The sequence below is a fragment of the Phascolarctos cinereus genome, unplaced genomic scaffold, assembly GCF_003287225.1.
Source record: "Phascolarctos cinereus isolate Bilbo 61053 unplaced genomic scaffold, phaCin_HiC Scaffold_4;HRSCAF=312, whole genome shotgun sequence".
In the NCBI taxonomy this organism is placed as follows: domain Eukaryota; kingdom Metazoa; phylum Chordata; class Mammalia; order Diprotodontia; family Phascolarctidae; genus Phascolarctos; species Phascolarctos cinereus.
Genome location: NW_027555847.1, coordinates 462,062,896 through 462,089,857, shown reverse-complemented (window position 1 = coordinate 462,089,857; position 26,962 = coordinate 462,062,896). Strand labels below are relative to the sequence as shown.

The 26,962-nt window shown below is 37.6% G+C and overlaps 1 protein-coding gene and 1 long non-coding RNA gene across 7 annotated transcripts in view; one reads left to right on the top strand and one right to left on the bottom strand.

Moving 5' to 3' along the window:
- Positions 1 to 26,962, top strand: part of SULF1 (sulfatase 1) — a 200,995-nt gene that overhangs the window by 153,670 nt on the left and 20,363 nt on the right. For all 6 annotated transcript variants that reach the window (XM_078153363.1, XM_021002089.2, XM_021002091.2 and 3 more), the window contains 5 exons: positions 1,310 to 1,438; positions 1,707 to 1,763; positions 2,609 to 2,738; positions 20,296 to 20,512; positions 25,788 to 26,043. In XM_078153363.1, coding sequence (XP_078009489.1) covers positions 1,310 to 1,438; positions 1,707 to 1,763; positions 2,609 to 2,738; positions 20,296 to 20,512; positions 25,788 to 26,043 — 789 coding nt within the window. The remainder of the gene's footprint in view (positions 1 to 1,309; positions 1,439 to 1,706; positions 1,764 to 2,608; positions 2,739 to 20,295; positions 20,513 to 25,787; positions 26,044 to 26,962) is intronic.
- LOC110219018 (uncharacterized) lies at positions 1,329 to 14,857 on the bottom strand. The gene is made up of 3 exons (XR_002327486.2): positions 14,605 to 14,857; positions 2,668 to 2,730; positions 1,329 to 1,418 (listed from the first exon to the last, which is right to left on the bottom strand). It is a non-coding gene; the product is annotated as an uncharacterized LOC110219018 (long non-coding RNA).

Sequence of the window (26,962 nt, the reverse complement as noted above, 5' to 3'; positions counted from 1 at the left end):
TCTAATGGAAATAATCAGTGAATAGAAAACAGAAGACATGGCCTTAAGTTGTCAGTTAGTAAATATTTATTAAGCACCTAGTATGTACTTAAATTCTATCCTTTCCATTGACTAGATATATAACCTTGAGTGAGCCATAAGTGTCTCTGTCCCCATCTCTCCATCTATAAAATGAGCTGAAGAAAGCACCACAGGAAATCCAATATAGTCCCCTCATTTTGCAAATCATGAAATAATCAGCTCTAGACTAATGAAGAAGTGACTCAAGAGGACTCAGATGAGCTATCTAGTCAAACCCCCTCATTTAAGAGCTGAGAGAACTAAAGCCCAGAGAAGTTTGATGGCTTGTCCAAATCACACAGTAAACACAGCTAGGATGAATGAATAAAGGCATAGAATGGTCTTGTGACACCAAATCTAATGCCCATTCTACTATATCATGCTGCATCCCTTAAGAGTTGTGGATTTCAATGGTTTGTGTTTTGAGAATATGGAGGTATGTCCTGAAACAATTGTAAGCACCCTGGTTTTTCTTAAAAGTGAATCTTAGAAAATCTGTTTGAGAGATAGGGTAGGAGAAGATAATATTCAACTTTGAAAGTCTTTAGTCGCCTTTTGACAGAATCTGGCAGCTCCATTTTGAAAACCCTAGGTCTGTAGGAAAAGCCTTTGACCCAAAGAATTTTGGGAAGCCAGTGCACAACCTGTGAAGGCCATATGCTTGACCTTGTCTAGGCTGCTAACTCCATTAGACAATGGTGTTAATGAGGCCATGATCTCCAGTTTTGATCCCTTTATGGGTCAGTTAGCTTTGCTCTGTTCCACAGTTACAGAGTTCAATCCTCACCCTAGCCAAATGCTTCATAAATATATCTCATTGGTCATAATGGGGTCAAAAAAATAAAGAGCCTAATGGATAGATAAAAGTCAATCCTTCATGACTTCACATGGTTGTTGTAAGGACCAAATGAGAGAATATGTGTAAAGTAGTGGTGTTGACCTCAGATACAAACTAATCTCTGCAGGCTGCATAGTGACTTAGAAAACAACAAACTACCATTATTTTTACTAAAAAATTACCATTATTATGTCATACTGTCTTTTTATTTATTTTGTAAAATATTTCCCAATTGCATTTTATTCAGGCTCTGGATTCAATCAATTAGGAATTTTATGCCTCTGAAGTAAAGTGCTATATAAACCTTAAACTGCTAATACTGCTTCTTCTGTGCTTCTAGAAAAGCACCCTAAATTGTATGCCCTCTTGATGGGAGGTGAATGGCTTTCTCATCTAACTGTTCCCTTGCAGAGTGTCTCAGATTGTGCTGAACATTGACCTGGCTCCCACCATCCTGGATATTGCTGGGCTCGACACTCCTCCCGATGTGGATGGCAAGTCAGTCCTCAAACTGCTGGACCTAGAAAAACCAGGTAACAGGTGGGTCATTATCCTTCCCTACAGCCAGTCTCAGTGTACATTTGAGCCAACCCACCATGGCACAGAGAAAAAGTCTAGTAAAACAAGCTCTTTCCATCAAGATTACCACAAACTTGGAATTTCTAAGCTGTATGTGAATAGTACATTTATAAAGTTATAGTTACGGTCCATATGAAGTGAGAGGTGCTTCTTTAAATAAACTGTTAACACGGCTCCATATAAAAAGGCTTCCAGATGCCAGCAGTAAATATTATTGTTTTGCTTTCAGGTTTCGAACAAACAAAAAGACCAAAATTTGGCGTGATACATTCCTAGTGGAAAGAGGGTAATTATTGGCTTTGGGGTACTGGAAAACATTCTTAGTGGTCAAATCTACCTCTTGGGTGCTTTTTTTTTTCATTTTCACTCAGCAAGCCTGCAGATTTTGTAATTCCTAGTCACAAGGTCGAACAGTTTCTAATCCTTCTCTGCTGACCAGCAAAGCAAGTTGGATCTCTCATTACAGCCTTCTTGCATCTGAATTTTCAGCAATGAATTTTCATAATATGGGTCCTTAACCTATGTTTTCATTTGAACTTTTTTTTTTACCTATAGCACTTCGTTAAAAAAAAAAATTGAATCAGCCTTTCTGATCATGATCCTCAAATTGCTTTTATAACATAACCAAATCTATGTTTACCTCTTCAGTTGCACTCAAAGCCCCATCTCCAATTTCCCAGGTTTTGTTTCTTTGAATTACACTTTTGATAACTAGAATAAATTCCAAAATGCAATGGAGATTTGTTTATAAAACTACTGATTTCTGCCCATTTGATTCCATGCTTTGCCCTTTATCATAACATCACTTCTCACAGCTAAAGGCATTCAAATGATTATTAGCTGCACTAGCTTTATATATAGCCTATAAAACTAAGCACTGTGAATGAATAAAGCTTTTAAAAACTGTTACTCTAGTAGCAGCTTTGCCATCCCAGAAAGTTTCTTGGTGACTCTTGAGTGATAGTTTTCATCCAAGCAGCTCACCAAATGCTGAATTTGGCAGGAGCCCCTCTTTAAGCTTTCTCTAAATTAAGTTCTCTCCTCTTGCTAAGAAGTGAGGTTGTAGGGTGGGCATGGATCATGGCAAGTGGGGAAGAGCACTGCTCTAATGCTTGTCTGTTCGTATCGAAGCAAATTCCTGCGCAAGAAGGAAGAACCTAGCAAGAATGCCCAACAGTCAAATCACTTACCCAAATACGAGAGGGTCAAAGAACTTTGCCAGCAAGCACGGTACCAAACAGCCTGTGAACAGCCTGGACAGGTGAGTGCAAAGAAATAAAATTTGTATTCAGTAGTGCTTTCATGGTAAGGAAAATGAAGACGTCGCCCTCTTCCCCCCAAAAAAATAAGCTTAAAAATAAGGGAACTCTAATTCAGGGGGCTTTAACCCTTTTTATAATTTGTATTTCTCTTTGACAATCTGTCAAAGCTTCTGCAACTTTCTCAGAATAATGCTTTTAATTCTTTTCTAAATACATTTTAAAATTTTTTCTGTTATCAATCATTTATTTTTTTTCTCTGCTTCAACTTTCTTCCTCTCCCCCACCCCATTCACTGGGGGGGAAAAAAAGAAACAAAGAAATTTAAAACTCTTGTAACAAATTGCATAGTCAAGCAAAATAAATTCCCATATTGGCCACAATCCAGAAATGTGTTTTCCATTCAGCGTATTAGTCTATCGTGTCTCCATCAGGAGGTAGGCAACATTCTTCATCATCAGTCCTCTGGAATCTTGGTTGAACATTTATATGGATCAGAGGTCTTAAGTCTTCTAGAATTATTTGTTTTTACAATATTGATGTTATAGTATAAATTGTTGTCTTGGTTCTTTTCACTTCACTCCATTTCTTCATGAATGTCTTCCAAGATTTCTCAAAAAATGTCTTTTTTCATTTCTTACAGCACAATAGTGTTCCATTATGGTCATATACCATATTTTGTTCAACTATTTCCCATTTTATGGCTAGACCCTTAATTTCCAGTTCTTTGCCACCACAAAAAGAACTGCTATAAATATTTTTGTACGTACAAGACCTTTTTTGCTTTTTTTAATCTCTTTGATGGCATAAGCCTAAGAGTGATATCACTGGTTCAGTGCACAGTTTCATAACTTTTGAGACATAATCCCAAATTGCTTTTCCAGATTTACTGGACCAATTCATAGCCCAAACAATATCTCTGTTTTACTGCGACCTCTACAACATTTATCGTATTCTTTTTTTTGTCAGCCTTTCCAGTCTGATGAATATGAGGTAGGACACTATAGCTGTTTTAATTTTCATTTCCCTAATTAGTGATGTGTTACATTTTTCATAATAGCTAGCTTGGATTTCTTCCTTTGAGGACTATCTGTTCATATTCTTTCACCATTTATCAATTGGTGTATGGCTCTTATTCTTACCAATTTGAATCAGCCCCTTATATATCTTGGAAATGAGACCTTCCTCAGAGAATCATGCTGCAAAGATTTTTTCCCAGTCAACTGTTTCCCTTCTAATCATGGCTATATTGAATTTGTTTATGCAAAACTTTAAAATTTTTTGTAATCAAAACTATCCATTTTACCTTCTCTATCCTTTGTTTAGTCTTCTCCTGCACATAGATCTGAAAGGTAATTTCTCTGTTGTTCCTCTGATTTGTTTATGCTGTGACCTTTTATATCCAGGTCACTTATCTATTTGGAGTTTATCTTATCATAAGATTTGAGATGTTAATCTTATCCTGATTTCTGTCATACAACTGTCCAGTTTTCAGAACAGTGTTTATAAAATAGTGAATCCTTACCCCTGTACCTGGGGTTTTTGTATTTTATTGAACACTAAGCTATTAGGTTCATTTGTTTCTGTAGGTTATGTACCTAATCTTTCCCATGATTGATCTCTTTTTCAGCCAGTACAAATTGTTTCGGCAATTCATTCTTTATAGTATTGTTTGAGATCTGGTGCTGCTAGCCCTCTTTTCTTCCCATTTTCTCTCCTCCAGATGAATTTCATTATCATTTTTTCTATAAAGTTCTGTAAAGTAATCCCTTGGTATTTTGAATTAATTTAGATATTATTATCATTTCTATTGGCTCCACTTACTCATGAGCAAATATTATTTCTCCAATTATTTAGGTCTGTCTAAATAACTACAGAATAATGTTTTTAAATTGATTAAATAAAATACATAGGATTACAAAGGAAACCAATTATGTTGAAATCTAGTTATCAAGATTATTTTTTAAACAAGCATATGAACACCTTTGCCCCAGTTAAGAATTCCTAGTCTAAAATTTGTGGTTACATAGCATTATCTGTAGCAAACTTCATATGTAATTTTTTTATTTAAAAGATTTCATAGGCACATTATGCACAATAGTATAATCATACCAGGCAAGTGATATATTACAAAAGCAACATCACGTTTTTCTGTGAGATAAGGCGGGTAAAAGTAGCTGTCAATTGCAGACAGGAGAAAGGAATAAAAGTGATCATCAGTACCCAGATTTCCAGAGAATATATGAACTGGATTATACTTGTATATGGTTTGAATCTATGATAGTATCTCTACCATCAAGGAGCCTCCAGCCTACATTATACTGTCACCAAGGTGAGAAATGATCATAAACTTTCACTAGCTAAAAGGCTATGTTGTAATCAGAATTAATCTCTATTTTTGCCAAGCCTGATCCAGATTCCAAGGCTGAAAAGCTAACACACTCAAAGGATGGTGCCTGCAAGTGTCAGGAATATTTTTTACAAGAGTTACACTGCATTATTATGGAGGATAAAAGTATTCCAGATCACCTGTGGGTTTTCAGGTACTCTGCCCCATCACACCAATAACCATACAAAAGCAGCAGTGACTAAGAATACAAGCGAGTCGGGTATCAATATGTATGCAATTTGATCCCCATTAAAATGGCTTCATTCATTGCATACTTGTTGTGAGTCATTTCTCTTACTGAATATACATAAATAATCCACTGCATTCTCATTCTACTCTCTATGACTACATGTCTCTTGCACACAAGCCTGGCTCTCTTTGAAGTCAGGTAGAGTTCTGAAGCTGAAATAGATCCCCTCTGGGAAAGGGGAGGGAAACTCAGACCACATAGAGTTCTGTTAGACCATAGGTCTTAATTTTCAGGTAATTTCGATGAGATATCTCACCCCAACCTTCATTTCATGAAGGAAAGAAAGGATGCAGAAAGACAAAACTATCTGCCCAGCAACACATAGCTACATAGTAACACAACCAGGACTAGAACCCATATTCCCTTAGATATCCAGGGCCTTTGGGGTGGGGATAGCAAGATACCCCTCTTATCCTGTTGTGCAGAATAAGGCCCTATTTTATTTGGTTTCTCTAACTCTCTAGTAAGATTGTTTTTTAAAGAAATCACTTAACACTCAACCTTAAATGCTCTCCTCAGTATCAGACATTAGAATTTTTGTTTTATGAGCCAACTTCTACAAGAATAGTAATTTACTGTTATTCAGGAGTTTGTAATGTGCTGTGTTAAATACATCTCATGCAAATTCATGTTCTCATTACTATTTTAGTATACTAAGTGGTAAGCATTATCATCGTTTGAAAATAAGGTACAGTACCTATATTGCAGCATGTAATTCTGCAAATGTCTCCATATGCCTGGTTCTGAAATTTTAATATGTACCCTAAAGCCCAGCTGTGCTTTTAAACCAAACTGTGGTGCTCTGCCATCACCTTCCCACTAGCCAGCTGAATGTTAACTGTGTTGTAAAATTCATTTTGCTCTTTTACAATTTCTTCCTACTCTTGTTTTTATCCTATAAATGGCTTTAATTTATCTCTTGATAAAAATTTCCCTGTGCTTGTTTTATTTCATCACAGATTAGTACAAATTCCATTTCAGTGAAAGTAGTAAAGCTTTATACATGTTTCCTTTGTAAAGTCCCAACTCTACATAGCAAAGAGATGGCAGATGGGACTGTAGGTTATCCTTGCAGGACATCTGAAATGGGCCAGGATTCTGCTTTAGCAACGGACTGCCATCTCCTGCTGAACTGAACACCTAAAGAATATACACCTAAAGAATATACCCAAATTGCCTTGAGCCAGTAATTCCTAATGCCCACATCAGAGCTGCAGAAATCTCTGCAAGGAATTGACTGTTGTAGATTTAACCACTACCTCTACCAAGTCATTGCTCAACCAGTTTTGTAGGGTCAGAAACTATCCAGAACTTCAGAAGATTTCCCAACACCATTCAAGCCTTCACTGGGGTATCATTTAAATCCTAAGACACAAACCCTAACCCCCTACCCCGGTCCAATTTTGCAAGAAATTTTCTTTTGTGATTTCTGATGCTCCTATTCCATCCTGGTAGCTAGCTGAATTTTGAGACAACATCTTTCCTGGGAAATTTTTATTTCTGGTATTAAATCACTCTCAAAAAGAAGACGCCTGGGGTAGCTACGTATTATTGTGTTTCAAGGAGAAGGTTTTGGCTAGGGACTTTCAGGGATTTATTCTCTGGGCTTCTGTGTTTACAGCTGGTTTATGTCTTGTTTCCCCTCCACCTCCTCCTCCTAACATGCTGCCTTCATACAAGGGACATGTTATTGGCGGCAACTCAGCCACCCCTGTTCTCCATGTTGGTACTTGCTCTTATACGGAGGAGAAATTGACAGCATCAGCCCCATTCTCTTCCCTGCTAATCCCATAAGGGATAATCCCTTGACTCATTAATATAGGTCCCCTCATGCCTGGCCACCTGGGGGCTGTTTAGTAGACAGGAAGCCATATCATGTTATCTACACATCCCTACCTGTCATTTCCATTCTTGAAAAAACCAATAGGGAATTAAAATGTGCTAGAATCCTGAGATACTTGGCACTGATCCCAGACTGCTTCAACAGCATAGAAGCAATGGGATAGAAAAGTAGTTCAGACAATATGTACATATGTGTTTGCATCACCTCTGTAATCCTGAATCTACCTTGGAGGCTTCTGGGCTTGAATTCCCATCAATTAGTCACAACAGAACAGCGAACTTTTTTTAGCACTGAAATATACATAGAAAAGTCCATTTTGTAACAAAATCCCCTTCTGATGTAATAGAATGTCAAAGCTCAGAGGGATCCTTAATATTATTTTATCTTTACCTTGTAGATGAGGAGGAGAGGTAATTTGTTCTAGGTCACATAACTAGTTAACAACAAAATGAGGGTTAAAACTAGCTTCAAGCTTGTGGTAGCCTAGATTCAGAGTTGGAAGGAGCAATCAAAAGGCCATCTATTCAAACTTTCATCATTTTATAGGTAAGGGAATTATAGCTCATAAAGATTAAATAAGTTACCCAGCAGGACTGGAAAAGCCTATACTTTCTCTGCTATCCCACCCCACCTCTGCAAGGTAAGATAAGCCCTATTTTATTTTTTGGATTTTAGGATGCAATTTTCCCAGCTTTCCCTGTGGATTTCAGGTTCTATGGTTCTTTTCAGGTTTCAGGTCCTTTGGGATTTCCTACACAGCAGCTGGAGTGATTCTGAATATACTTTCATTTTTCTAGAATTCTAGGATCTCAGAATTAGCTTCTTTCTTTCTTTCTTTCTTTCTTTCTTTCTTTCTTTCTTTCTTTCTTTCTTTTTTTTTGGTGAAGGTAGTTGGGGTTAAGTGACTTGCCCAGAGTCACACAGCTAGAGAGTTTTCAAGCAAAGGGTATGTGTGTTGTAGAAAGGATCCTTTTTGAAGTATCATTTGGACTAGACTGACACTGAGGTTCCTTCCAGCATTGAAATTCTAGGGCCCTAAAATTCTGGAAGGGATTTTAGAGGCATTTGGTTCATCCCAAAGGGGAACAAGGGTCTTTTCTACGACATACCTGACATGGGTTTATCCAGCCTTTGATTGAAGATTTCCAATGAGGGAAAATCAACAAGGTCCCAAGCCAATATTTTGTACATTTAGATAGTTACAACTGTTAGGACTTTTTTTGAAGTCATACATAAATCTATCTCTCTTCAGGTTTTACTCATTGCTCCTAATTCTACCCTCTGGGAACAAATAGAACATGTAACAGGGGAAAGCCAACCATATTTATATTCAGAGAAGCTCAGCACATATATTCCTCATCTCTTTCTACTTACGTGACCATGAGCAACTCTGTTAACCTCTCTGGCCCCAAGTGTGTAAAATGAAGAGTTTGGATTAGATGGTATCTGAAGTCTCGTACAGCTTTATGAACCTATGATCATGCAATCCCAATTGAACATCTATCTCACGTAACAGACCTTCACATATAATTGAAGACAACTCTTATCCCTTTCCCCAGATACACACACACACACATACACACACAACATACACACGCACACACACACACACACACACACACACACACACACACACACACACACACATATATATATATCCTCTAATTTGGAGATGGTATTGTTATTTGTGGTATTTGTGGTTTAAAAATAAAAATAATCTGTGGGCTACCTAATTCCCTGGAACATTGTATTGAATGCCATTTTGTAACCTCTCTAAGATATTTCTTGGTGTTTTGGAGTATTGTTTACCCTGTAAGAAGCATTAAGCTTTTAAAAATTGTATAAAAATCTTTTCCCCTAATCCTTGAGATGTGATTTTTTTTAAAAAGTCCAAGAAAATAAGATCCTTAGATCCCAAGTTAAGCATCTCTGTTTCATTTGACTGATCCTCACTTGGCTTGAGTTCAAGACCCCTTAGCATCTTGGTTGCCCTTCCTACAATGTGGTACCTAGCATGGAACAATACCCAAGTTGTGGCCTGGACATGTTAAGTGGAAGTTACTAAAGAGGGGATGTTCCTGGATATGGGATATCCGTTTTTGTAATATCTAGAAGTCAGCAAGCACTTATCATGTGCCTACTATGTGTCAGTCGTTGTACTCTATCCACTGGCTTTTGTTTCACATTTATGTAATAGATGCCACATCTTTTTTTCTCCTGAGACACTGAGATGCTTTTTATATGGTTTTTTTCAAGTGACTTATCAATAAATAGCAGTGATTTATCTGTTTAGAATGCTAGAAGGAGTTCAACAATCCATCCAGCTGCGTATAATAACATAGAGGAAGTTAGAATGTAGCTTGTTAGGTGTTGTCTGGTTTGGCTCCAGGATCTATGTTCTCATGCAACAATGACTGTGCATTTGTAAAGGTCAGTTTTATGACCAGCTGCAGAGAGTGAATAAAAAACACATATACCCGTAAAAGCTGGCTGAAACCAGGAAACTGTTGGCTAGAAGTCCAGACCTTCACCGAGCTCTAGTTAAAACTTCAATGTGACACATAGACATTTCTGTGTGCTCTGGCTGCTCTGACTTCACAGAAGGAACTCAGCCTTACCGCACCCACACCCTCAGTCTCCTTACTGGCAAAAGTGTTCACTCCCTTTTCCATCCCTATGTTCACATTGGTTGACCTACCTGATGTCCTCTCCTCTGTCTTCCCTGCTTCCATCTTTAAAAACAGATGTTTATTCATATATTTTGTTTTAACATCACCTATATTTTCCCTTGTGACCCTTTGCCTACTCCCTCCCAGAGGGCCATTTCATATCCTAATGAATGCCTCCTCTTTTCAAGGCATAGGTCAGATTCTCTTCCTTCAGCTCTCACTCACTTCCTTGTATTCTTTCTTATGTGGTGGGAAGAACACTAGAATCAAAGGCAGTGGTTGTTTTGTCGATTAGCTGTGTCCAACTCTTTATGAGCCCTTTGGAGTTTTCTTGGCAAAGATACTGAAATGGTTTACCAGTTCCTTCTCCAGCTCATTTTACAGATCAGGAAAGTGAAGCAAACAAGGTTAAGTGACTTGAACAGGGTCACACAGCTAGTAAATGTCTAAGGACAGATTTGAACTCAGGTCCTCCTGACTCGAAGCCCAGCACTGTATCCACTGTACCACCTTGATATCAAATCCTGGCTCTACCACTTACTAATGTTTTGACTTGTGGGCAATTCACTCAGTCTCTGTATGTTTCATGGGACTCAAACCATTTTCCTTTTACTATCACGATACATGAAATGTTACCTCAATATACCACTCCTCAATAGGATTGCCAGGCCTGGGAAAGTGCTGAGGCACTGAAGCAGATGGGGCTCTGTCTGAATTTTATAGAAACATACATGCAAATTAAAGTTAGTTTCCTCATCAGCAAAATAAGTAGGTTGGACTAAATATTCTTGAAGGTCCCTTCCAATCCACAGTCTACAATCCTTTGATTTTCTATATATTGTCTTGTCTTTGGGGACACAAATCATGCCAGTCTTATGCTCTTAGATTCCCTATATTACCTAGTAGCTGCTTACTAAATTCTTCTGGTTTATTAAATCAAAATCATTAGGCTTGTCAAGATTAAATTATCCTGATGATCGTACAAAATGACTTTCAACGTTCCTTCCCAATCAAAAATTGTATGGCTAAGGCACTCAAGGGAACCCTGGTCCTGACCTGATAACCATAATATTTAGAACTTGAAGGAACCCTAAAGACCAAATCTGTTTCCTTCATTTCACATATGAGGAAACTGAAGCCCAAAGCGAGGTAAGGCTTGCCCGTTAATAAATAAAATATATATATAATAATATTATATATATATATAATATATATATATATATATATATATATATGTATGTATATATCATTAATAATTGCCTCAGTTAATAAGTAGCCATGCCAGGTCTTGAGGTAATCCTTTGGCCTCAAAATCCAGTGTTCTCTCAGCTACAGTACATGGCTATTCTAAAGAGAGTCTAGAGTTTTATTTTTTTATCTTAACCATATTTTCCTCCTATAATTTTTATAAATATATAAATATAATGCCTACTGGTGTTATATAGCTACTTAATGTTTTTTAACTTTTAAAGAAAAATCTCTTTATTGATCTACTATTGTCCTCTTTTTTTTAAAGCCTAATTAGGAATTTTCAATATATTTCCAAAATAATTCTTCTTATAGACACATACAGGATTTAGAGGTCATTTGATCCAATTTCTTTATTTTATAGATGAGGAAACTGAGGCTCAGACATATTAAAAGACTCTCTCAAGGTCACTCAGGTATTAAAATGACAAACTAGGATTTAAAAACAGGTCTTCTGGCTCCAAAACTAGTTGTCTTTCTAAACTAACTATAATTTGCATGTATGTTTCTATAAAATTCAGACAGAGCCCCATCTGCTTCAGTGCCTCAGTACTTTCCCAGGCCTGACAATCCTATTGAGGAGTGGTATATTGAGGTAACATTTCATGTATCATGATAGTGAAAGGAAAATGGTTTGAGTCCCATGAGACATAGGGAAAGCTATGAAATCCCAAAATCTCCAAGTTGCAAAGGAGATTATTCCTACTTCAGAGACCGTGGAAGATAAGGAAGCTTAGGGATGGAAGGAATATGAAAGTTGTTTTTTAAAGATTAAACAAGAGTAGTTAAGTGATTTGGCCAAAGACACATAGCTAGGAGGCTGCCAAGCTGTGTCTCAAAGATTATTTGAGTTACAGAATAGCCCAATCTATGCACTAAAAGAGAGGTGTTATAATAGATTTCTGCTGCATGCATGAGAGGGAATATGTGTATTATTAGATTGTAAAATCTGACTTTCAGTATGACCATGAAATAAAAAGTACAGTCAAACTTTCCTGGGCCTCAATCCCCCACCTATAAAATTTAGCTATAAAAAGTGTCAGCCTAGTATGTAAAATGTGTATGATTATCCTAGTCAATACCACAATAATCAACATAGCAAGTAGTTAGGATTCATATATTGTAATCAAGCTAGTATCCATTTTTTCCATGCCTGACCCAGATTCCAAGTCTAAGAAGCCAAGGTTCATCTCTCAGCTGAGTATTTTCACTGACTGTCCTCACACCCTGAACTCTCTTTCTCCTGATAGCTACTTCCTGCCTTCCTGGCCTTCCTCCAAACCTTAGCTAAAGTTCTACCTTTCCAAGAAACCTTTCCTAATCCCTCTTCATCTTAGTGCTTTCTTTCTGAAACCATCCTCAATTTGCATGTTGTCTTCCTCATTAGACTATGAGCTCCTTGAAAACTCAGACTGTTTTTTGCCTCTCTTTACATACTCATTGTTTACCACAGTGTCTAGCACATAGCAGGTGCTTATTAAATGCTTATTGGCTGACCTACAGAAGCAATAGTAATCATAGTAATTGTCATCACCACTGCAGTAGTGGTGGTGGAAGCGACAGAGTAACTAACAATTACATACCTCTTTAAAGTTTGCAAAGGGCTGTAGCAATTTAATATTTTAAAACTTTTCTTTCAAGAACTCGCTGCCCACTAAATTAAGCTAAAGTCAACTAGCACTTATTAAACATTTTATTCCATTTCATTCTCATAACATCTCTGTTAGTAAAAAAAAAAAAGAACAAGTATAATTGCATGCTTTAAAGAAACTGAGGAAACAGAGCAGTTGAATTATTTGCACGAGGTTATATGGTCAGTAGCTAGGCAAAAGCAAGAATGAGGCTCTTCTGACTGTCCACTTAATGCTCATTCTGTAACTTGTATCAAATCCACACGTTAGTCAAATTGTGTAATGATAAATGCCATTGCATTGATAAAATCCATATCTCTAAAGTATCATTTCCAACTGCATTTAAGTGATATTTAATTCAATTAAATTCTAACACAGCAAGAGAATTACAGCAATGTTTCGAGTTGTAATGACAGTGTAAGAATCCCAACATGTTTGGCAACTCTAATAAAATGAAATTGAAAAAGGGACATGGGTCATAAGATCACAGATACAGAGCATGGAAAAGACTCCACAGGTTTTCTAGTCTGTCCTCCTCATTTTACAGAAAGGGAAATTTGAGGCCTGGGGAAGTTAGGTGGCTTACCCAAGGTCACACATAGTTAATCATCAGAAGAGGGATATGAGCCCAGGTCCTTTAACTCCAGAGTTATTCTCTTCACTGAGCTCAGAAATCAACTCTAGAAGTCCAGGATTGGGGAAACATGGCTATCTCAACAGTGAGCCCACATTTGGAATATTTTGTTCAGTTATGGCCGCTGCCCTTTAAAAAAAAGATGTTGTCAATCTGAATATTCCCAGAGGAGGGCAGCCAAGATGGTGAAAGAATTATAGACCAGACCACTCAGGGATGACCTGGAGAAGAGAAGAATTGAAGCTGTTATAGTAGAAAGATTTAAGCGTTTGAAAGATTCTCATGTGGAGTAGGAATTAGATTTTCTCTGCTTGGTCTTCAAGGTCAGAACCAGAAATAGTGGGGTAAAATCACAGAAGAGCATTTAGCTTCAAGTGACTAAAAATGTCCTAATAATTAGAGCTGTTAGAGCAGAATAGGTTTGGGAGAATAGTGGATTTCCTCTCATTGGAGGTTTTTGACCAGAAATCAAATGGCCACATGTTGGAGCTGTTATAGAAGGCATTCCTATGTAAGCTGAGACCCTTTTTACAGCTGAAGTTTTGTGATTCTTTGAGATATTTGTCAGGAGATTTGGTATGTATTAGTAAGGAGATTTAGTCCATATTTTTACTACCTTTGATAATACTAAACTAAAGGACTTAGAACTAAAGTCCTAAGCATGGGCTTCTGGACTTCTTTATTTCTGTTGAGAGTACCACCATCCTTCAAAAGTCACTCAGATTAAGGGAGCAGCTAGGTGGTGCAGTGGATAGAGCACTGGCCCTGGATTCAGGAGGACCTGAGTTCAAATGTGGCTTCTGATACATAACACCTCACTAGCTGTGTGACCCTGGGCAAGTCACTTAACCCCATAGCCTAGCCAAAAAAAAAGAAGTTGCTCAGATTCACAACCTTGACATTGTCACAAGTCTTTACTCTCAGCAACACCGCATACCCAATCAACTGCAAAGTTTTGTTGATTCTATCTTCACAATATATCTTGCATCCACCCCTTCTCTCCTATTGCAGGTCAACCATTTTAATTTAAACTTCTTCACCTCTCACAAATTCCTCAGCTTGGCAGTTAAAGCCCTTTAGAGTCTGACTCCAATCTAAATTTCAAGGTTTATTTCCTATAACTCTCCTTCATGTCATCTGCTCTCTAGCCAAAGAGATGTAGTTGCTATTCCCCGAACTCAGTGCTCCGTCTCTCTTACTGTACCTTTAAATGGACTGCTCCCTGCCCCAGGCATGGAATTTGCTCCTCCAGGCATCTCTGTCCTCCTTCTAGAATCTCTATCTTCCTTCAAGGTATAGATCAGCCGTTCTTTGGCAACAGCGAAAGGTTTCTGAACAAAAATCAATTAAAAATCAAACACATAATGAATCCAAGGTGTTTCTGGCAGAATTTGCCCTTGTTGCATCCCAACTTCACTGCAGCCTTGGTTTTGAACACAAAGAATGGGGACTTTGCACTGTGCAAGCCCTCAAGCCACAAAACACCAACTGAACACTGCCAAAAGGTGAAAAAGGGGTCACAGGTAGAAAAACTGGAAGAGGCCCTGTAATAGCTTTGTGTCACTTCCTATGGGAAACTTTCCCTGACCTTCTTTCCCCTCATTTTTTATTGCTTTCTCCCTTCTCAGATTATAATGAACATACATAGTAGTTTACATTTGTAAGTTCCTTGCAGGGAGGGAGCTTTCTGTTTTGTTTTGGTTTTGGACCCCCCAGAATCTAGAATGGTGCCTTGCACCTAGTAGGTGTTGTTATTGAGCCACAAAAACTATCTTCCTATCTTCCTAATCTTCATCCCTCTAATTCCTCATGCCTCATTTTCTGAACAATTTAGTGTGATAAATCATCCAACACATGAAAAGTATATTGTGTTATATATGGTATGTTATATATATTATAAATATATACATAATATGTTAAATACTCTACACTTTCCTATCCCTTTGAGGGAAGTGTCAAAAGTCTTAACCTTAAGGTACTTTGTAAGTGTGAGTTATTCACTTATTTAATGATAATAATTGAAAATGAACTCATTTACTAATACTTTTTCCAATCATAAAAAGGAAATATTTTACCCACCTGTGTGATTGTCTGCAGAACATTAATTATAAAAGAATAATAGTGGAATAGTGACTTGTCCCAGGACCATTGAAATTAATGAGATAAAAAAGACATGTTCTCTCCCATTGTCCATGAGCTCCAATCTAGGTTGGGAATATAAAACTTAGATAAATGAAGCAATATGGATTTTTAAAGGATACAGACATACCTCAGAGATATTGTGGGTTTGGTTCCAGACCACTACAATCAAGTGAGTCCCATAATAAAGTGAATCATACAAATTTTTTGGTTTCCCAATGCATGTAAAAGTTATGCTTATACTTTTTGTAGTCTATTAAGTACATAATAGTATTATGTCTTTTAAAAGTACATACTTTAATTTAAAATTTTTTTATGGCTAAAAACTTCTAAACATCATCTGAGCCTTCAGCCTGTTGTAATCTTTTTGTTGGTGGAGGGTCTTGCCTCGATGTTGATGGCTACTGACTGATCAAGGTGGTAGTGACTGCTGAAGTTTGGGGAGACTGCGGCATTTTCTAAAAATAAGACAACAATGAAGTTTGCTGTATTGATTGATTCTTCCTTTCACTTGAACACATAGAGGACATTGTAGGGTTATTAACTGGCCTAATTTCAATATTGTTGTGTCTCAGAGAATAGGGAGACCTGAGGAGAGGGAGAGAGAGCAGTAAGAACACACACAACATTTATTGTTTAAGTTTGCTGTCTTATATGGAGCATGGTTCGTGGCATTCCAAAACTATTATGATAGTAATATCAAAGATCACTGATCACAAATTACCATAACAGATGTAATAATAATGAAAAAGTTTGAAATATCACAAGAATTACCAAAATGTGACACAGAGGCGTGATATGAGCACATGCTATTGGGAAAATGGCACCAATAGACTTGCCACAAACCTTCAGTTTGTTAAAAAAAAAAACAATATTTGGAAAATGCAGTAAAGCAAAGCTCAATAAAATGAGGTATGACTGTATGCAATCGAGTGAAATTGTGTATTAAATAAAGACCAGAAGTCAGAGGGGTAGGAGGAAAACCAGTAGAAGATTCATAAAAACCAAAGAATCCGTTTCAAAAAGAACCAGTGAACAAGGAGGTCAAGGAAGAGAAGAAAAGAGAAGGATTTAGTACTAAAGAGTTCATTGGTCAGTTTCAAAAACGAATAGTTGAAAGTCATAAGAGCATCTTCTGAGTGGGGGCAGAATGACCAGTTGTTAGGTATGTTATAGTAGAGATTTCTTCACATATCAGTTAGACTAGAAGATAAAAGAGGTTCATTCCCATTCTCAGATTCCATAATGCTCCCCCTCACACTCTTTATAATCTAATAAAGTCCTTTCCACATTCCTTTACACAAGCTGTGGAAGTGTTGCTCACACTCCATTTTGTTCACATGACATTTTATGAGGAAAAGAAGAGTTGTTGTTGTCCAATTAAAGAACCCTGACATAGGCACTCCCTCCTTTTCCTCTCCCTCTTCAAATCCCTGGTTTACTTCTGTGTGTGTGTGTGTGTGTGTGTGTGTGTGTGTTTGTGTGTGTGTGCCCCAATAGAATGCAAGTTTCCTTGAGAGAAGGGACTGTTTTGTCTTTTTCTCCCTAGTACCTATCATGGTGGTTGGCACATAGTAGGCACTTAATAAATGCTTGGTGAATGCATGCAAGCAAGCATGAATGAAGGAATGAAACAATATTTAAGAGCTAGAAGGAACATTAAAATTGTTTCATGTAACCCACTCATTTAGAAAATGAGGAATCCATATGTAGATTATACAGATGAGAAAATAGATATCTGGGCAGATATTTGTATTTGTCCAAGGTCACCCACAGTCAGGACCAGAACCCAGATATCCTGGCTCTATGCCTCATGGTTTTTCTACTGTATCATATGAAGAAGCAACTTAAAAGCCATAGGGCCACTCATTCAATCCATCTTAAGCCCATGATTCTATACATATTGCATATATTTGAATGCTGCTGGCTCATCTGTACTTATATCCTTTTAGTTTACAAGTTTTTAGGGGATGAAACCTATTTCATTGCCACTGGCTCATTATTTTACTATCTCTCATCCTGGGTTCTTTCATAGCTTCTAAAAAATTATTCACTTTCTAGTGATTCTTTCAAGGTTCCTACAATCTATTCAGGAAATAATAGGCATTCCTAAAATATCCTAAGGCTACAAACATGCATGAAACTTCAATGATTCTCCCTTTCTCTTCATTTTTTTTTATTTTAACTAAACATATATATAAACCATCAACATCACTATTTAATTTTAATTCATAATCTAAAATAAAAGCCTGCCCCAAACTCAGACCTCACTTTTGTTTGGTATAGTTGCCAATGCCAAGAACAGTGCCAGACATAAGGTGTGGTTAAAAACCAACTTTTCAGAAAGGAAACACCCTTTTCCTTCATCTGTATCCAATAGGAAATCAGTGAGGCATTTTGGCTAAGAATAAAATGAAGACTTGATTTCAAATGGGCCAAGTCTAAAAATTCTGCCTACACCTTTGTGTCAAACAGGAATCTACTTGTATCCTTAGCCCTTTCAAGTCAAAGGCCAGGCAGAATTTTCAAGTGCATGGTCGTTGGAGAGCAAAAGAAAGTCTTCACTATTTGAATCCAATACAATTCAATAAGCAATAAACATTTAATACATGCTGCTATGTGCAAGGCAAAATCAAGATGTGGACTAACAGCGTAGTTGTCTTCCAATAGAACCAAGGGCCTAATTTTTCAGCAGCAAGACAGGGCAGCTTTCTTTGTCTTCTACATATATGAATCTACTTTAAAGTTTCTTTTGGATATGAAATGTATATGAACTATTATTCACTAATCCACGTAACAACATTTATTAAGTCTCTGCTATGTACAGATCCTTAGAGGGTTACCTGGGGTCATTGAGAGGTTGAGTGACCCTCACACCCTCTGTGTGAGAGATATGACTTGAACCAAGGATTTTCTCTCCATCATAGCAGGCTGCCTCTTAAATTATTTTGTCTGTTACCTTAGCAACTTTCTAAGACTATAAACTGCAGAGCAGGCACAGACTGAATTAATAAGAGTTTTCTCATCAGGAGTTCCCTATACCAGTGAAATCATAGGTTAGGGCTAAAAAAAAAATGATGCTTTGGAATAGGACTTAATTTGTAGACTCTCCTCTGTTTTCATAGGTCTGAAGTTACTTGCCTGGCTTATTAGTTTCTTTATATGATGAGAACTTGGGCATTGAATATTTAATACAGTATAATTTCCCTGAGGTCAAAACTCTCTTATTTATTTTTGCAATATTTGCATTAGGATGGCATTGTTAATTTTTTTTAATTGTTTGAAAAATTGTGTGGCTAGACTAGAAAAGGTTACCACCAGGAAGAGAAAGCAGGATTGTCTTGGAACCGTTGCATGCTGGCTATCACTAATAACCAGCCTTTTTTTCTCCCTACCAGCCCTTTATCCAGAGTAGAATTTGGAGTTATGCAAATAACAGGTCTCTTAGGGACTCTGGTTTCATATTCCCAGAACCTCCTCAGGTGTTATATTTGACTTAGAGTCCAATTCTGTTTAAGGTCATAGAATCATCCCATATTCTTGGGTCCATTAAATTCTCAGGAACATCTTAGAACCCAAGTCTTCAAGAACCTCATGGCACCATATCTGTTTTCTCAGGGCTCTGGAGTTTGAGTCCATCCTCTAAAAGTTTCCCTGACAATCTAAGACCTCAGGAAGTTGTCCTCAGGAGCGCTAAGCCATTGCCTTCCACCTCCCTGGGGCTACCAGAGTCATTGCATGCCATATGGTGTCCATTACCTTTTGTCATGAAAACAAAGCTATCTGCCAAATCCCGGAAAACCTTGTTCTGGGCAAATCAGTTAAGTTTTAGACATTACAAAACTGTCCCCTTTCTGTAATTGAGCAGCAACAGCCATAATCAATTTTGAAGTTTAACTAGTCCAGGTGCTCCATTCTTCCCAGATCCACATTCTAGGGATGGAGAAGTCCAGCAAGTTCAATAGAGAACAGTTTGGAGGATCCCATGAAATAACTCCAGTGGTAAAGGCTATTGACTAAGTACATGAAACTCAAGAAACGGGGAAATATTTAAAGCTGACACTGCATCATATTCATCATCCAATACTTATTAAAATGTCTGCAGCAAAGTTTGATAAAAAAAAAAACTAGAAACAAGAACACAGTTCTAGTTCCCCATATACATCTCAAGAGAAAATGAAATATACGTCTCTTGAGAAGCTCTTGAAGTGACTGGTGCAATATTTAGAGATGGCTAAAGAAAACGGCACAGGAAAACCTGATCTGTTTTCAAATAGCCAAGGTAAATGAAGGTTAACCCTCCTTGTAATAGTCTTTAATGGCACTCATCTCTATCTTTCTTCCCTGACTCACATTCTCAATTCCAGAGTAGAGAACAAAGGAGTAGGGTTTGTTTTTACAAAGAAAGAGAAGTTGATGAAAACAGCCTTGACAGCTGCACTCTGTAGTTTGCTGAATTGGGAGCTTATACATCCCCCATTCAAGACTCTTGTTTTGTCTAGATCCCAGGATTTATAGATCATTTTTTGGCTCTGGCGTCATTTAGGTAATTATAATTTCCAATGATTTTGTTGTCATCTCTATTTGCCTTGATAGGAGGAACACTTAAGAGAGATCAGAAAGTAATTGAATTGTTGGAATCACTTGCCCTCCCCTCACTCTTGAATGACACAGCCAGCTTTTCCCAAAACAGAAACAACAGTCTTAATAAATAACATCTGGACTAAGTAAACAACTTTTACTTTTCCTGGTGCAGAAGTGGCAGTGCCTTGAGGACACGTCTGGCAAACTTCGAATTCACAAATGTAAAGGATCCAGCGACCTGCTCGCAATCCGGAAGAGAACTCGAAGTATCCACTCCCGGGGCTTCAGTAACAAAGACAAAGACTGTAATTGTGGGGAGACTGATTATCGGGCTAGCAGGAGCCAGAGGAAAAACCAGAGACAGTTCCTGAGAAACCATGGCACTCAAAGTAAGTGACTTCCTAATGACCACCCAGCAGCAGGTGGAAGTCTTTGGAAATGGGTAGGATGTAGTTAGCAGAACCTTGTGCATATGTGTGTGCACACACACGTATTTACATTTTTGTCTTTGGTGGATGGTTTATTTGTTCTATCACACAAATCTAAATGGCATGTTAGTGTTTAAAAGCAGAATTCTCATCAATTTTTTTCTTTGTAAATATTTTTCTATTTTCTAAAAAAAGATTTTTCTGCTAATAACAAATGAATTCATTCAGTTAGCAAAGGAAATGATTCTTGGAATCAGGCTTATAGCATACAGCAGATTCAAAGGAACTTCAATGTATGCATGCATACATACATACACACAAACACACACACACATACACACATATATATAGATAGACATATATATATATACATACATATGTATGTATACATATGCATATACATACATGCAATTATCCTTAGATCTAAAACCAGAAGGAAACTTAGAGGGCATCAACTCTAATATTCTCATTTTATAGTCAAAGAAACTTAGACCCAGAAAAGTTAAGTGATTTGCTCAAAATCACAGTAACATGGCAGAGGTGAGATTCAAACTCAGTACCTATGACTCTTAAGTTCAGAGAGCTTTCATTGCACCTTACTGCATTTTCTCCCCATCCTCCACTTAAGTGGCCATTGAAAGGGGGGAAGTAGTAACCACTCTGGCATAATAGAGAGAAATGTTCCTTCATGGAATGCCTGGGCCCCATCTGGACTATCTCTCTTTGCCTACTTGCTTGTGTTTTTATGTACCCCATTACTATTTCTGGAGCTTTGTTGTTATTGAATCATTTCAGTAGCATCTGATTCTTTGTGACCCCACATTGGTATTTTCTTGGCAAAAATACTGGAGTGGTTTGCCATTTTCTTCTCCAGTTCATTTTACAGATGTGGAACTGAAGCAAACAGGGTTACATAACTTGCCCAGGATCACACAGCTAATCTAGTAAGTGTCTGAAGCTGGATTAGAACTCATGAAGGTGAGTCTTCCTGATTCCAAGTCCAATGCTCTATCCACTGTGCCTCCTAGCTGACCTTTTCTATAGCTACAGGGAAATAAAATTCCCACACATTGACCTAAAAGCAATATTGCTAAGACTGCTTTGACTTAGCCATAGAACCAAAGCATTTGCTTTAGCCAGTTGTTGGACAGCAGGCTTTTGTCTCCAACAACAACAAATGTAGATGGTGCTATGGAATTGGGGAATGGACATAGATTTGAATGGTAACTCTGCTATGAACTACCTGTGTGACCTTTGGCATCTCACTTAACCACTTTAGGCCTCAGTTTCTGAGGATGTTGGACTAGATGACTTCTAAGGTGATCTAAATCTGTGACCCTATGATTCTCTGATAGAGGAAGTGTGAGGTTGTAGAAAGAACTGGAATTGAAATCTGCATGTTCTGAGTTTAAATTCACTTCAGACACTTATAAACCATGTGGCTTTAGGCAAGCCACTTTATCTGGAAATGCCTCAGGCAATTCCCTAGTAATTATGTACTCAGTCATAGACAGGTACCCTCAATAGACTGAAAAGATGGGCCCTGAAAATCCCAGATCCTTCATAATCACCTGTAGGGCACCTAAGTTGTAGGTATAGCAGGAAACAGTGTGTGAGAGGCTACATTCGTATGAGATACATTTACTTCAGAATATCTGATTGGGTCTATTTTCTCTGTTCTTTAGATAAGGACAAATTAGTGTTATTTAGGTTGGTGGATATGGTTCAAATTAGCACAATTCAAGAGGAACCCTGTTGAATACTTTGAGGATCACACTGTCCCTGGCCAGCATCCCTGTTAATTTTATTAATACATTGTCCTCTCAAGCAGACAGCAGAGCAACACCAGTGAGATCCTGAGTAAAGGCCAATCCAAGTGCAAAGCAGGAATGGCCTATAAATGAATGTCTACTGCCATCTTGTGGCTTACTTTGGGAAGTGCCTTATTTCTGTGATTATTTTCATTTCCAAGCTGGTTTGGAAATTGAACACTGTTATGTACAGCAGTAATTACTCCAGAGTCAGAGATTACGCAGATATCTGGGGCGATATCAATGTCTAGACATTTTCTCTATTAGTGGGTAAGTCAGGTTTAATATATCCCAAGAAGCAAAGCTCTACAGCTCCCTTGCCCTGGCTTAACTTCCTAGATCAGCTTACAGGCAGAGGTGCATTGTTAGAGTAATTTATAGTTTGTCATGGGGCAGCTAGATGGTGTAGTGGATAGATCACCGGCCCTGGATTCAGAAGGACCTGAGTTCAAATCCGGCCTCAGACACATAACATTTACTAGCTGTGTGATCCTGGGCAAGTCACTTAACCCCATTGTCTAGCCAAAAAAGAAAAAAAAGAATTTATAGTTTATCATCCTGGGCCTTAACTATAAATAATGCTGCATTGAATTTCAGGTCACATTTATTTTAAGGACTGAATCACATGTTAGCAAAATTTAGACTAGTTTATTTTGAATGAGGCCAGATTTTTCAACATGTGCCTAAAATTAAAATTTGCTTAAAATGTCCAAATTCCATGGAATAGAATGGTATAAATGTCCCATTTTCCCATTGATTAAATTCTCCAGTGACCTTGTTTGTTCACATTTAGGGTTTGATGAGCTTCCCCTCAAAGGGACATAGACAGTTGTACATTTTGATTCAGTGACTATTATGTATCCCTTATTTCTATGCCAGGGGGTCTATAGAGGTTTAGGAAAATAATGCCATCTTAGTGTGCTTCACAGGATCTACATGCTTTTCAGGCAGTTAATAAGCATTTTTTCTTTAGCAATATTTTATTTTTTCCCAATTACACATAAAAACAATTTTTAACATTCTTTTTTTTAATGTTTTGACTTCCAAATTCTATCCCTCCTTCCTTCTCCTCCTCTTCTCTGAGAGAGTAAGCAATCTGAAATAGGTTATACATATGCAGTTATGTAAAATATTTCCATATTAGTCATTTTGTGCAAGAAGATGAAGGAAGGAAGGAAGGAAGGAAGGAAGGAAGGAAGGAAGGAAGGAAGGAAGGAAGGAAGGAAGGAAGGAAGGAAGGAAGGAAGGAAGGAAGGAAGGAAGGAAGGAAGGAAGGAAGGGGAACAGAGAGAGAGAGAGAGAAATAGCATATTTCATTCTGTATTCACACAATATTGGTTCTTTCTCTGGAAGGGGAATAGCATTTTTCATCACAAGTCCTTTGAGATTGTCTTGGATTGTTGTATTACTGAGGATAGTTGTCATTCACAGTTCTTCATCATACAATATTGCTATTACTGTGTACAATGTTCTTCTGGTTCTGCTCACTTAACTTTGTATCAGTTTGTTTAAGTCTTTCCAGGTTTTTCTGAAATCTGCCTGCTCATCCCTTCTTATAGCACAATATTATTCCATTGCAATCATATACCCCAACTTGTTCAGCCATTCCCCAATTACTGGGCATCCCCTCAATTTCCAATTCCTTGCCACCACAAAAAAAAAAAGCTGCTATAAATATTTTTGTTTCAAATAGATTCTTTTCCTTTTTTGTCTCTTTGGAATACAGACCTAGCAGTGGTATTGCTGGATCAAAGGGTTTGCACAGTTTTATAGCCCTTTGGATATAATTTCAAATTGCTTTCCAGAATTGTTGGATCAGTTCATAGCTCCACCAACAGTGCATTAATGTCTCATTTTTCTCACATCTCCTCCAACATTTATCATTTTCCTTTTTTGTGATATTAACCGATATGATAGGTGTGAGGTGGTACCCCAGATTTAGTTAACAAGCAATATTTAACATTTACTATGTGCCAAGCACTGTCTTAAACACTGTGGATACAAAGAAAGACAAAAACATTATTCTTACCATCAAGGAGCTCATATTCTAATAAAGGAAAGAACACACAAACAACTATGTGCAAACAAGACAATATGCAGTACAAAATGGAAGATAATCCCAGAGGGGAGGTACTAGCAGTGAGGAAAATAGAAGTAAGGAGAGCTCAAAGCTGAGTCTTGAAGCAAGCTAGAAAGTGAGGAGGGAGAGCATTCCAGGTGGGGGGGACAGCCAGTGCAAAAGGCTTGGAGTTGGGAGATGTGATGTGGTATATGAAGAACAGAAAGAAGGCAAGTAGGTCAATGTTTCTGGATCATAGATTACATTGAGCAGAGTAATGAATAAGACTGGAAAGGTAAAAAAGGGTTACATTGTGAAGGTTTTTTAAAGACAGAGGATTTTTACATTTGATCCTGAAATAATAGGGAGTCATTAGAATTTATTGAGTAGCAGGATGACATGGTCAGACCTATGCTTTAAGAAAATTACTTTGGCAACTGAATTAAAGCTAAATTAGACTAGAGGAAAAAACTCTAGGCAGGGAGACCAACCACAAGTCTCTTGAAACAGTCCAGGCATGAGACAGTGATGGCTTTCACCAAGATGATAGCTAGGTCTCACATGGCAAATCTCATGTACTATAGCAAAATAACAACAACAGTAAATAATATTCAGGGTAGAAGGGCTGTGATTTGGTCCAAGCCCATGACTCCATTGATGTAGGAAATTCCCTTCACTGATGCAAATCAGTAACTTCTCTAGAACTTAAAATCTTTTAGAATTACCTAAGAGATTAAGTGACTTGTCTCTGCTCATTGAGCTAGATTATGTCAGGGATAGGACTTTAACCTGTCTCTTCATGATTTCAAGGAAAGTTCTCTTTTCAGTATAATATATTGTCTCTTAAAAACTAGCAAATGATAGTTATCAAAGAAATATATTGAGTTCTCACAATTTTCCCCAATATTGGCATCATTATCCTTTAGCTAACTGCAAGATAATAATAATAGGTTGGTTGGTAGATATCTTAAAAAATTAACATTTTCTTCACTGAGTCATTCACTATCATTTATGCAAAGAGGTAGTTTCTGGAACATTGAATTTTCCCATGTATACACACACACACACACACACACACACACACACACACACACATGTGTGTAAGTATATATATATAGTTCTATCAACTGGACTAATAGTATACTAATAGTATAGTTGTACCCTGTTGGACTGATTTAATTAACTGTGGAAACTAATTTCAATCAGCTCAAACATATAAATTTGTTGGGGAATCTATACAGAGTATGAGTATTCTCCACATTCAAAGGGGCCTGCCATACCAAATTACCATTTCAATCCTTCCATTTTCTTTAGCTATACAATTTTATCTTGGTGTCAGTGTTAACTTGCCTTCCCTTCCTTGCAGAATACAAGCCAAGGTTTGTTCATACTCGCCAAACCCGCTCCCTATCTGTGGAATTTGAAGGAGAAATATATGATATCAACTTAGAAGAAGAAGAACTGCAACTGTTGCGCCCAAGAAGTATTTCAAAGCGCCATGACGAAGGCCTTAAGTCTCCAGGAGTCCACAATGCTGCTGCTGTTGGTGGTGACGGTGAATTAATGCTGGCTGACGGCCCCAATGCAGTGGGACAGTCAGATACTGTCCGAGTGACACATAAGTATGAACGCTTAGATATTCAGAGGAATTATTTTCAAGTTAACCTGCTACATATCATCATCATCATCATCATTATTACCTTCTTCATACCACTACAAGAAAAAAATGCAGCTCAGTGTTAGTGAGAGAATAATTGGCGGTGGTTAGCAGCTAGTGGCTAAAAAAGCAGTGGGGGATACAGGGAACAGAAGTTTTAGAGGTCTGATTTTGATTCAGTTTCATATTCAGGCTTATTCTACTGGGAATCCAAGAAGCCGCAATAATATTGCTATATCTTAACATAGCAGGCAGAGCATATGCCCTTGAGCTGCTATCACCATGGGGAGTGCTGAAAGGAGAGAAAACAGATGGGGCTAATTATTTGCACTACTAAGCCAACACTTTTTTCCTGGATACATGGCTACTATTATTCAGTCTGTTGTATTACTCTTGTGGCAGTGGTAGCTGGGGCATAATCAAAAAGTGGGGTCTCCTGGATAGGTTTCCAGGGAAATAGAGTGGATGGGGGAATGGAATTAGGGAGGAGAAATACTTGAGTTAATTAGATCGGCACCCAGCTAGTCTAGCATGTCTTGCTTTTTGGAGGTTAAGCCCATGGGAAAGAACTGGGGAATGAACGGCTTCAGCAAAGTGCTAATACTCTCAGTTTGTTCTTCCGATCTGTTTCTCATACCCATATACCCTCCACACCTAAATATAACCATCTTTGACTATATCTAGCCATCTTTGCTTTTTTAAGAAGGACCTCTGTAGGAATGTCATATAATTTCTTTATCATTCCTTATTCCTTTGTGTTATAAAAACACTGCTTAGCTATGAAATTTTAATTATTGCATCCTGTCATCTTTATAGTACCAAAAAGCAGCCATGCTCTTTAATCATGTTGTTCTTCCCTCATTCCTTATTTATTGATCAGCCCA